Source organism: Cannabis sativa, chromosome 4 (genome assembly GCF_029168945.1).
Source record: "Cannabis sativa cultivar Pink pepper isolate KNU-18-1 chromosome 4, ASM2916894v1, whole genome shotgun sequence".
Classification (NCBI taxonomy): Eukaryota; Viridiplantae; Streptophyta; class Magnoliopsida; order Rosales; family Cannabaceae; genus Cannabis; species Cannabis sativa.
The window spans coordinates 39,649,664-39,663,278 of NC_083604.1; the positions used below are offsets into that span (position 1 = coordinate 39,649,664).

General features: G+C 32.2%; 1 protein-coding gene across 1 annotated transcript; it reads right to left on the reverse strand.

Moving 5' to 3' along the window:
* Positions 1-6,126: 6,126 nt before the first annotated feature.
* Positions 6,127-7,841, reverse strand: LOC115714940 (short-chain dehydrogenase ptmH). Its single transcript, XM_030643705.2, has 3 exons — positions 7,231-7,841; positions 6,855-7,014; positions 6,127-6,717 (listed from the first exon to the last, which is right to left on the reverse strand). The coding sequence occupies exons 1-3, from the start codon at positions 7,568-7,570 to the stop codon at positions 6,381-6,383; spliced, it is 837 nt and encodes a 278-aa protein (XP_030499565.1). The 5' UTR covers positions 7,571-7,841; the 3' UTR covers positions 6,127-6,380.
* Between the last annotated feature and the right edge of the window lie 5,774 nt (positions 7,842-13,615).

Below are 13,615 nucleotides of genomic sequence, written 5' to 3' on the forward strand. Positions count from 1 at the left end.
AATTGTACCAGGAATGAGTTCGAAGAATAGCATCAATATAACAAAATAACCTCACAACAAGCTACTTTATTTTTCTCATCAACAACCTTTTATTCCACACACTCACACAACCCCAATTAATATATATATATATATATATAAATATATAATGATAATATATTATATGAACTTTTGTATAATTACATAAGAAACCTACTCCTGAATAATACTAAGCAACAAGTTTTATGTAGAAAAGATAAAAACTTACCAAACCAGCTCGTCTCTCTTCCAATGTCACATCCATCTTGAGAACGTCACTTTCCAAACCATTGAGAGTGGGATTTCGAATCATGCGAACATACAAGTAAGTGTATCCAAGCCAACTACAACCTTCTTTGGCATTCTGAACAGTACTAAGTACAATTTCTACATTCAACTGATTAGCTAATTTAGAAACAAACTGAATTTCAATAGGAAGTTGTTCATTAATCAAAGAAATATAATATTAAAGTTCACTGTGTCCAGTATAATTCTACCAGGAATAAATCTACTGCAACAATATATACACATATCTCAAGTTTAAACAAAATCAAAACTAAAGAAGACTATTGTTTAAAAAAAAATAAAAACTGAAGAAGGCTAAACTTTTTATATATAAATATCACAATATATTTTGAAGCTTTTCAAATTGATCTGTCATCATTCATATCAATTTTAAAGTTCAAATCTTCCCTTGAGCAATGGCTTTTGAATTCAGATATGAATTCCTCGAGAGTAAATCAGATTTACAATTAAAAATAAGACAAATAGATATAAAATATACCAGTTTATTTTATAGACTCGCCAACCATCCCCATATAGCATCAGTAAGAATATGAAATTCATAAGTAAATACATACTGAGTAATAGTATTATATTCCCTGCCATTAAGAGAGTACACACAACAAATGGCTAATAGAGAAACCAAATTTGCATCCAACCAACCAACATTAGTCTATTTGCATACAATGCTTACATGCCTAATTGCATTTCTATATCTTTATCATTATCTTTATTTTAAATTATTACAAAAAATAACTAAAAGCAAATTTAGAAAGAAAAAAAAAAAACTTATGAAGAAGTAGGAGACTTTATCTTAAGATTGTTCTCGAAACCATTAATAGGTGATTTAGTCAATGAACTTTGACCAATGCAACTTTGTAAACCATATATGAGTTTGGTGATATATTTTGATCATCTCCTTCGATCCCATAACACATTGGTGGGGTACAGTAGGTGTTTTCGTTTCTCCTATATGCATACCTTCAAGACCAATATCCCAATCCTCTGACTTTTGCTACACCTAAGCGAAATTTGTAAGAAATAAAAGACGAAGATTTCGATTATAAGAAATAAAAGGCTTGCAAAGTTTGAAACAAAAAGAGGCAAATATGAGAATTTTAAACTTGAGAATAATAAAAATAATTGAGAAAGAGGAATCATCAGTATATATATGATGATGGGTGTATATTAAATATTCTTACACCTACTTGTTTAATAACATAATAACTTATTGAGCGTATAAAGGATCAACACCAACCCTTTTAAGTGCAGCTGCAAAACAACATCAAAGGAAATTTATAAAACTCACTCTTGAGTGTAGGTGCCCTTTATAATTTTTCTGTTTATAGGAATCCATAATAAGCATCTGGTAAATAAATCTTGGCTAGTGTCCATATAGAATATATTGTCATAAAATATCATGTACATGGATAATGGTGATGCATACTATTATCTATTTAGCCCAGTCCATCTCAAGACCCAATATGAAATGAAGTAAATAAAAAAAAATCATTAAAATAGACAAAGGTTTCAAAATATTTACCTTGTTTCTTAGAATTTCCTATTGCTTCCATGGAACCTGTCGAAAATATATAAATAAATAAATTACTGCTTGATGTAACCCCATATATTTAAACTACCAATTTATAAATAAATAAATTACTGCTTGATGTAACCCCATATATCTAAACTACCAGTATGTCGTACCCCAACTTCAATTTTTTTTTTTGTAATTTATATCTCAGGTAAATCAGTAAAATAACAATTCACCTAAAAAGTAAAATTTCCAGATAAATTAGAGTATGAGAGACTCACTGGCGATTAAGCTCGATGACCGATCTTTGAAATAACTTCCTCGGGTGAAAGTCCAATTTGATCTGCAAAACAAAACATAAATAGGCGCTATAATTAGGAAAATGGCATAATGTATCTGTGCATGTGTGAGCAAAATATTTTGAGTGTCAAACTTACCAAACTGCTGCTTCACCTAAGAGAAAATCCAATCACTGCACATCCAAAATCACACAAAATAGAAAAAAAAAAAAAATCTGGAATTTCATTCTCAATAACATAACAAGTGAACCTAAAACCTAAAATCAAATTTAAAATCTTACCTTGCTCGTTGTAGGCTATGGAGGTGACGGTGGAGGCTGAGGAACGGCTTCGTGTGGTGGCGTAGAATAATTAGCATAAAATATCAGTTCAAATATTAATGGGATTTGTTTTATTTTTATTTTATTATTTTATTATATATAAATAATATTTTATTATTTTATTAAATATAAATAAAAAGTCACTCATGAATTTCTCATAAACTAAGAATTCAGTTATATAGGCACACTTTATATAGAATAGATATATATCTTACCTAATATATAAAATATCTATTTAACTTGTGCAAAAAATAAATTATTGTATATTTAATAAAAGAATAATTTACAGTATAAATACTTAAATTTAATTGACACTATCTATAAAAATTCTAAAATTATAACTTAAACTTAGATATTTATTTGCAACTGAAAGTTAAATTTAGATATTTAACCACATATTACTCTAAACAGAGTATACCAAAAAAATAAGTTGACTTTAACACACACATTCCATTTACAAAGATTATTCACATACCAAGACAACCATTCACAAAACATCCATTCGCACAGGTTCTCATTCATTTGCACAAGTCATAAATGAGACAAATAAACAATCATAATAGTTTTAAAAAAACTTTATTCGATAACTCGCTTTGTGTGCTACCACCATTTCAGACCAATTTCTTTATTGTTTACCGAAAACTGCAGTTGTTGTCGTCTCCTCCACCGAGAGCTGGAGCCCAATAATCTGCTCCATTGTCACTCCCAGTGTGCATAAAACGGGCACCAAACACAGCCCCTTACTCTTTAGGTCTTTCTTTGTCACTCTCTTTCCTTTTCATGCAATTATCATTCAATAGCTGTAAATTTAATAGCAATAGTGTTATGAGAATGAACCTAATAGATATAGTGGGAGATCGAAAGGAAGTTATTTTTTATATATATATATATACTAGCAAAAACTACGTGCGAGGCACGTATACTAAATTTTATGCTAGTTTTTTTCTATGTTATTTGAAAGTGATACAATAAAAATTAAAGAAAAAACATTATTAGTTATTAGGTGAGATTATTTGAATAAAGAACAATAAATAATCACGTAAAAATAAAAAATAATTATTTGAATAAAGAATTCAATATACACATTTATATATATCAATCTCATTAATCAAAAAGAATTTTTAAATATATGAACAATAATTTGTCACGCTATATGTTTCCCAATAAAGAAATCCACCTCCTCATAGTAAAAAATAAATAATACATGTAATACAGATCTTTGTAATGAAGTACCTAAAAGAAACAAAACTTCAGGTAGCATAATCGGAAAAGGTTTAAGTGAACTAAATAATAACTAAGAAGATCTAAATTACAAAATGAAAATAACATGTCTATATGAGTATGATTCTATTGCTATATGAGCATAATTGATCTAAGAGAAAATAGATAAACTTATAAACATATAAATATACTTAATATTAATTTTGACAAAGAAACAATTCAATTATAAACAATTCTAAATATCAGCTTGACAATTTCAACACACTAATTACTCATTAAATAACCATAATGTATACATCATGATAATTTTATTTTATTTGATATCAAATGATAGAGATTATTGAGGTTTTCAGCCATGGAAAACACACTATGATCAAAAAGTAATGCTCATTAATTGAATATTTCAAAGAAATCCTAATTTCCATGAATGTCCCTAATAATATATAGACAATAAAGTTGTAAATTAAAAAAAAAGTAGCAAAATTTCATTTAATATAAGAAATAGAACAAATTGAAGATTTATACAATACTGGAATTTGAACTCTTAGAAGCCATTAGCGAAGGGGCGAAACTCGTTAGATCTCCTAGTTGAACACTACCCTAAAAAAAATTAAATGATGTGGAGGTTTTTTTATGTGTTTCTGTTTCGATATGTTCTTTTAAAACACCATAAATTGTAAAACAAGCCTAACAGTTGCTTAATGTTTCCTTAGCTTTAACGTGGCACCCACTTCTTAGATTGGCTTTTTTATCTTGTATATTTATGTATCTTTGAGATTTAACGGAAAAGGCTCTATTGCCTTGAGATTTAAACCACGTTTGATTTTCTTATTATTTACAGGGCCGGCATGCTTTGGTCTATGATATAAATACAGCAAATGAGACTTGGGAGTGGGTTGACCTTAAGGAGGTAACAATTGTGTTTTAAAATTTTGGTTCCTGAAGAATGTTTCAAGATACAAGTATGATGGGTTTTTTAATTATAGACGATTTGTTCCAAAACATAATAGAACTAACCAATTTAGGTTAATGATCTGGCTTCTGATGCGTCTATATTAAAGATGATTGGGGGTGTGCGGTTCTGTAAATGCTATGAAATAATTTTGTAGTTAGTCTGTGAATATTGCAATGAAAGTGTTGGTTTGACTTGACAATTTTGTGGTTACAACTTACAAGAATTCTTGACAAGGTTGTTGAATAGTAAACCAATATAAAACTTGTTTTACTCTGTTGAATAATATGAAAGATAATTCATTTTTTCACCATGTTTAAAAATAAATACAAATTTGATGAGCATATTACTTTTTTTTTTAATTGAGAGTCTCAGAGTATCAAATCTCGGGTTGTTTTTTTTTTTTTAAATGTGTTGTGATTCTCGAATATTTAGCATCAAATATCAGTTCAAATATTAATGGAATTTGTTTTATTATTATTTTATTATATATAAATAATATTTTATTATTTTATTAAATAAAAATTAAAAGGCACCCAAATATCAGTTCAAATATTAATGGAATTTGTTTTATTATTATTTTATTATATATAAATAATATTTTATTATTTTATTAAATAAAAATTAAAAGTCACCCATAAATTTCTCAGGCACACTTTATATAGAATAGATATATAAAGAAAATTAGAGATTTGAGAGGAAGAAGATGAGTAGCTTTCCTTCTAATATTCTGAGTTTGTGACATACCACAGTCTTACACTCTCGTCATCAACACACATGAGTCTCATCCCGCCTGGTCGCTCCACTCACTTAGGCTCACATTTTTTTTTTAAAAAAAAAGTGAAAAAATAGGCTTATAATTTTGGGCCTCTTATTATTGGAGAACATTGTGATTAAATGTAAAAGTATTGAGCCATATATAAGAACATGGGCTACTCCACTCATTGCCAATTAGTTTTGAGATGGAACCCCATGATTCTCAACATGGTATCAGAGCCATATCCCTAGCGAGCTTTCGATCCACACCTATCCAGATGGTTAGCCAGCCGCACGAGATCCAGATGGTGCAAAGACGCCTGAGATCCGAACAAAAATAAGCGAACAAATGACAGGACCTGTGATAAGGTGATTCAAGATTGGTGAGCAAAAATAGCCACCATCTTGAGGGGGGATATTGGACAACATTGTGATTAAATGTAAAAGTATTGAGCCATATATAAAAATATGGGCTACTCCACTCATTACCAATTGGTTTTGAGATGGAACCCCATAATTCTCAACACTTATTATTAATTCAGGTTTTAACTTATTATAAAAGCACTACTTATTAATGGTAATTTCAAAAAAATATAATTAATGATATTATAGAAAAATAAAGATAAAAAAGAACACAAAATAATTGATAATAATAATATTTATAATCTTAACATTTTTCAGTGTAAATTAAAAAAAAAAAATATAATTGTAAAAAATTGTACACACCCATCTGCATCTTTATCATCAGTTAAAGAAAAAGAAATTGTACATATTTTCTTTTTCTAGATTTTAATTCCATGAATAATGACAATTACAACAAAAAGTTTCAACTGTTCCCTACATGGTCCTCCATAAGCATTTAGCACTTCAAAGGAAAAAGCAAAGCCAAAGCAGCTTTATACTAGAATTGAAGCATCTTTATTGTTGTTTGATAACATGATTAACTATGCACTTTTTAGATAAATGGAGGAGAGATACAAACAAAATACCCGTAGATTTCAACTCTTCATCAACTTCCTGAAGGCTAAATCTCTAAGAAAGAGTGGCATATGGTACATTATCGACATCATGGTGGAAAATCGGCCATAACAGAACCAAGGGGGCGGATTCTTCTTCAGGATAGCTTCTACAGTCTTCTTTGCAAACACTTGTGTGGGGGTTGAGTCTGGTCTCTGGGAAAGATTGGCTCTATAACGTATTGCTGCTTCAAATGGCTTATATAGTTTCCATTCAGGCATCTTATCATAGCCAGCCAACGCAGAATTTCCTATGTTTGATACAATCGCTCCTGGCACCACAGTAATGACATCAATTCCAAAAGGCTTGAGTTCGAACCTGAAGTAAAGATTATCACAAAAATAAACGGACATAAATATGATTATTTACTCTAAAAGGGATGATGATGATGTAATCAATATGTGAATGAGAGTAACACATATTAGGGAATTATCAATTAAGCAATGTTTTAACACCTTAAAGAGTCGGTTAATGAATGAACAGCAGCTTTTGATGCAGTATAAGCACCAGTCCACGGTCCAGGGGACAAAGCAGTAACACTTCCAACGTTGACAATTGTCCCTTTTCTCCTAGATGCCATGTGAGGAACTACAGCTTGAATCAACCTTATGGGACCTGAAATGAAAATCACACCATAGGAATCCTTTAAAGCTAAAAGAAATTGAAAAAGTATGAAAGAGCAAAACTTTGACATGAAGTGTGTTCTTATACATCAAAGTTCTTGAGACAATGATGATCTCATACAATATCAACATCAACATCAACAAAGGTTGGGTATTGAGTAATAGATGTATAAATTGAAAAAATTAGTTAAGAGAGAAAGCAGATTACCGAATAAATTGGTATCAAAAGTGGATTGGAAAGCAGAAAGAGGAACTTCAGCTACGGGGCCAACGCACTGAACCCCGGCATTGTTGACCAACACATCGATCTGACCGAACCTCTCCAGTACAGTTGAAAGAGCGTGCTGCACACTCTCCTCGGATCGCACGTCAAGCTCCTGTAGAAAGAACCTTGAATCCTGTTCCAGATCCGACATGGACCTCACCGACCTGCTCGTCGCCACCACAGTACAACCCTCCGCCGCGAAGGCACGTGCCAGCGCGTTACCGATTCCACCCGTGGTGCACCCAGTTATTATAACCACCTGTCCTCCGTACGCCTTCTCCATCGTCCTGCTTTTTTTTTTTTTTTTTTTTTTGAAACAGTCGTCCTGCTTTTCTATCTCTCCCAATTCTCAATTCTTTATTTGATTTCTCTTTTAATAATAATTGAATTTTATTTATTTAATATTTAGTTAATTCAATTCACCGACAATTTTTTTATCCAGTATTCATTATAGGGGATGACCGAGCTAGACAATAAAGGATATACATGTTGGAATTTTGTTAAAGTTAATGAATATTTTAACAAAAAAACATGAAATAAACTCGAAAGAGTTCCACATAAAATGAATCTTTTTGTTTATAAGGATATATAAGGTGGAATTTTAATAGTTGGAATAGGGCTTAAGGAGTATTTAGTTTTGTGCAATTGGATGAGGACACACACAACCCATCAGCACGCGTTGTCAGTTCGATTGATCCGAGCTGGCTAGTGTATTATTTTATTTTTATAGAAAATTTATTTAATAAAATAATTATTTTTTTATCTTATTTTATTTATTTGATAACATGTTTAATATAAAATTGAATACTTAGGCTTATTAGTTATGGGATATGTTTAGCAACAACTCTTTCACGATTCAGAAAATGTTCTTCTTCCCGTTATATTTTTTTTTCTTAATTTATTCATTTATATAATGTGATTGAACTTATGGGAGGAATACATCTTTTTCATATAAAAAAAACAACACAGTTTCACTACAAAAAAAAAAAAAAACCATCTGCGATATCATAATTTTTAAGGTGTATTCGACGGTTCTCTACAGTATAGTAGGGTTTCGATACCATACGACTTGGTGACTGTTTGCACAATCCTGGGCAGTGCCGGACCTAGTCCACGACTCAACCTAATCTTTTACTTTTGCTAGCAGTTTAGTCAACAATTTTAAGACGTTCCTTCTGCTATGACTACTACCGATGACTTTTCTGGTTCTACTGCTGACATTGACAAGCCTTTTCGTTTCGAGGGTTTGCATTTTAAACGTTGAAGACAAAAGATTTTTTTTTGACTATGAAAAAAGTTGTGTTTGTGCTGGTTATTTTGAAACTAGATGTGTCTGAGACTCCACCTCTTGCCGAGAAGAAGGATGAAGTCGAGAAGTACGAATCGCATGTTAAGAAAAGAGACTCTTAGGTGGAGAATGATTTTCTGTGTAAGAATTTTATTTTGAATGGTCTGTCAGATGATTTATATGATTATTATAATTCTGACAAATCTGCCAAGGAGATATGGGAAGCATTACAGAAAAAATATGATATCGAGGAGGTAGGAACAAAGAAATACATTGTGAGCCGCTACATGAAGCTTAAAATAACCGATGATAAAACAGCCGAAGCCCAGTCTCACGTGCTTCAAAAAATAGCTCACAAAATTTTGTCTAAAGGTAAACTATTGATGAACAATTTCAAGTTGTTGTTATGATTGATAAATTACCCCCTTCGTGGAAAGATTTTAAAAATACTCTCATGCACAAACCAAAAGAGTTTTCGTTAGAAAGTCTAATCACTCGTGTTGCCCCTGATTTTGCCCAATATACGTGGACCAACCAGACAAGGACACGTGGTCAAACAACTTAGCATCCAAACTATTTGCTAAGTCTTTATGTAATAAAGCAGCATCCGGGACATGCCTCCCGGAGGAGACATAAGGAGCCCCACACGCTCCCAGAAGCCCAAGTAAGGCTAAGGCATCTCCGCGAGTTGTCAGGTTTCCCCTGAGCAATCAAGTCGCATTAAATGCTGCATGGGAGGAAGCGTGTTGGGACTGCTACACGCAATAAAGTCTGACGGCACAACCTCCAACCAGCAGCTACAAAGTAATGATCATTTAAGTCTATCGACGGCTACACTGTGAAGAGTCACATCAGTCAAAAGACAACAAGGACATTCCACATAAAAGCCCTACAGCACCTAGGGATTTGACCGTGCATTACCCATGGTATATTCATTGGGAATGCCCAATTTTATGGATACTTACAGATACATTTGTACAATAGTTCTGGGGATCACCCCACCAAAAACACTATAAATACCCCCTCAAAGCTCATTAAATGGGGTCAAGAATCTTGGGTTGCATAAGAGCAAGAAGAGTAAATACTCACCAAGAACATTCTCTGTATTTATAAGGGTAAAACTGTTGGAAATTATTTTACCAGGATCTAGATTTACTAACAAGTATGTTGGATTAACAACCTAATATGAATTCTAAAACAATGAAAATAAACACATATAAAGTTAGAAAACCTTACAGTGGGTGCAGCGGAATAATGTGACTCCTTCCGTTCAGATCTCTAGCCCTTGATTCCTTTCTGTAGCAGAGCATCACCAAGATTTGAACCTGGATCTTCTTTTCTCCTTCTTTGATGCAGAAATTCCATAGTCTTCCATACTATGATTGAGATACCACTTGATGTGTGTGGGCACTACTCATCTCACAAGGATTTCGAAATTTCTCTCTATTTTTCTCTCTCAATTTCGTGGGTCATGGTTCATATGATGTACAAGAGAAGAGAACAAGGGCTGCTATATATAGGGAGAAGGGAGAGCACAACTTTCCAAATAAACAGTTTCCTCTTTTACTGTGTAATTGATTAACTGCCTTATTTAGTGTGATTCACCACTTTCCTATTATAGCTAGGCTTTGATTAGCAATTACATGACAATTAAAAAAAATAATAATTGGGAAACACAAAGGGAGTGCTCGGCCATAGAGGGAATATGGGACTCACTTGGATTTTGCAGTTTCCTCAATTTTATTTCAATTTCTCCAAAAATGCCATTTTTCCAATTCTAATCATTTAAATGCCAAAACTAATTATTTAATAACTAAAATAGATTATTAAATAATATTGTCATTTAAAATAATTATTAATTAGACATACAAAGTCTCTTAATTAATAATTAAACCTAGAAACCCTTTTATTTACGATTTCATCCTTAAACTGTGAGAATTCATAAAGTAGACATAGTCTAACTTTTAGAATTATAATTGATTAATTAAAATCAATTAACTGAGTCTTACAAGCAGTATGGCCTCAACTAGTATGGGGACCATGGGTCTATATAACCGAGCTTCCAATAAGTCGAACCGAATTTACCAAGTAAATTCCCTAACTTATTAATTCCTCATTGAATCCACACTTAGAACTTGGAATTGCACTCTCAGTCATATAGAAACGCTCTATATGTTCCACGATATAGACACGTCATCAGTTATCCATTGTTATAACCCTAATGTGATCAATGATCCTGTATATAGATGATTTACACTATACAGGATTAAATTACCGTAACACCTTACAATGTATTTTATCCTTAAAACACTTAACCCTGTATAAATGATATTTCACCTAAGTGAAATGAGATCTCCACCATTTATCTTCGCTTGGTTAAGCTCGAAGGAAATCATCCTTTACTTCTATTTGCCAAATAGAAGCTATAGATTCCATATTTATGTTAGCGCTCCCCCACTCAATTGTATTACCGTGTTCCCAAAATGTACGTATCACCCTGATACAAAACTAGGCTTAACTAACAAATCAAAGAACACGAATAACACTCTTGAAATTGAGCCTAACCATATCAGGATTTCGATCATGTGATCTAGGATCAACTTATGATATTGAATTGAATAGATATTTACGGTAAGTTTCAAAATCTAATTCAAAGTTCAATATCGGTCCATTCCAATGCATACTCCATGCATCCGATACTGGTAAACTTTGCCAATGTCCTGGAAAGGACATAACACTTTTCCAAGGTGTAAGAATACCTATCGCTGATTATACCATGTCAGTCTAAATCCAGTGTTCTGACAAATCAGGGAATATACTTTTGAACATACAATAAAGATTATATTCCACTGTGCTGACAACACTATAATCTTTAACCAACTCATATGTTCTGGACTTAAAAAGAATTCATACATTATATACACATATAATCATGAAATAAATCATGTGAACCATGCAACATAAAATGTTATTTCTGATCTTTATTAATAAGTAAATCTGATTATATGAAATGAGTTTTATTTAGGGCATAAAACCCAACAAACTCCCACTTGCACTAATATAAAACAAAAAGTGCATTTCAAATAATCATTAACACCTTGATATACCAATCAAGTGTAATAGTAGTAAACTCCTCGTAATGGGATCTGACAGGTTGAATTAAACACAACCTCTTCTCCACCATTACTCTTCCTTAATCACAAAATCCTTGATAATGTGAAATTCCTCTCTATATGTCTACTCTTTTGGGATACTGGATTCTATACTTTTGGGCAACTACTCTTTTGTTATTCAGGAAGTAACCCTAGTAGTTAAGGCAAGTTGGAACACTGCCACAAATGTATAGAACTTTCCTTAGACTGAATAAGTATCTTTCCTGCAACTTTTAACATTCAGTCTCTTTCTGGTAGACCAAGAGATTTCAGATAGGTTTTTACACTTCTCCAAAATCACTACTCCACCCCCAAAGTAATCATCATCTCATCAGTAGACTTTCTAGCACAAAGGCAAGTCTTGAAATCTGATGTGGTGTAGTCTAAGAGTTTCAAAAAACACCCTTATTGACTAACATATAGTTCCTCTTCTTAATCTTAAGATTTACTTGATTGTCTTCCAATGTTCCTCTCCTGGATTAATCTGACACTTACTCATTACTCCCACTCAACAACAGGTGTCTGGTCTAAGGCATACTAAAGCATACCTGAGACCTCTCACTGTTGATTTAAGAAATTCTTTCATGGCTTTATCTTCTCTGGAATAGTTGTAACTTTTCCTTAGATAAATAAAATCTATGTCTAAGAAGTTGTGAAGCTTCTATAGATTTCCATTGGAAAGAAAATGCATCAGCATCTCACTAAAGTAAGTTACTTGCATTAGAGTAAGTAATTTCCAGGTATACCACAAGCCATAGGTTTATATAAACTCAAACCTATAATACTAGGAACAGGAAGTTTTGTTAAGTCCATTGAATAGACTTATGAACGAAAATTTCCTTTCATGTCCTTGTAATAGAAAACTTTAGGTTACTCCATGTGAATGGATCAAACTATAGTTCTCTTGGCTTTCTTCTTAGTTTCTTATCTTGACAATCCATTACTTGTTTAAACTCACAATGGATTTTAATCACTAGTGTCTTCCAAGTCATGAGAAGGTAAAGTTCCTTGAAACTCTCCCACTACGACAAGGTACCGTGAACTATGTCAAGGAAAACTAAATAATATTGACCTCTTCAGTTGTGTTAAGACAACAGAGGCAGTGGGATCATCTTGTAAAATAAGATGATAGAACACTTTTGGAATCAAGAAAAAATATCTCCTTTATTTGCTACTTTATTTTCAGACTTAGTCATTTTCTTAGAAAAGTAGTATTTGTTTAAACAAACACTTTCTTATCTAATGACTATGGGATGCTCCACCCCTAATCACTTAGAATAACTAACAAACATGCAAACCAGGGTTAGCAATTCTAGTTTTTCTTAAGATTTCGATTAGGTCATCCATGAATCTAGTAATGATTTACATTAAGTATACAACCCTTGCATCATTCTGAAATTTTATTTCCATAGAAGGATTTAGGCAACTACTAGTAACTAATCATCAATATGCAACTCGAATTTCTGGGGAGGTAAATTTGGATATAATTCAAAAATCAAATTAATGATCTTTGAACTGCATATCTATTAACTTTTTCTCCACCCCTATCAGTTTGCAAGATCTTTAACCACTTACCTTCACCATTGCTAGAAATTCATGAAATTTTTCAAACATTTCAAATTTCTTTTGCATAAGGTAAAATCTAGAGTGATCGTTTTAAGAACACAACGAAAACTCATATCCACCCTTGAATGTACATCCATCTGCGAATGAGATGAAATTACTTTCAGTGGATATAGGCATATTAACTCTTTGCAGAGAATGATCCTGTCAAAACCACTATGAACAAGATACAAATGCCATAGATTTATAAAATATGTGCTTGTATCTTTTGATGACTTATGTTTAGTTACATCAAAGAGTTCTTAGAATAGTGCAAGTGGGTTCT

Bases quoted from the DNA above. Each gene is read 5' to 3' on its own strand.
- LOC115714940 (XM_030643705.2), bottom strand. From the start codon at position 7,570: ATGGAGAAGGCGTACGGAGGACAGGTGGTTATAATAACTGGGTGCACC. The intron at 7,015-7,230 runs GTAATCTGCTTT...TTTTCATTTCAG, and splicing joins TTTTGATACCAATTTATTCG to GTCCCATAAGGTTGATTCAA. The intron at 6,718-6,854 runs GTGTTAAAACAT...TCTTTACTTCAG, and splicing joins TCATTAACCGACTCTTTAAG to GTTCGAACTCAAGCCTTTTG.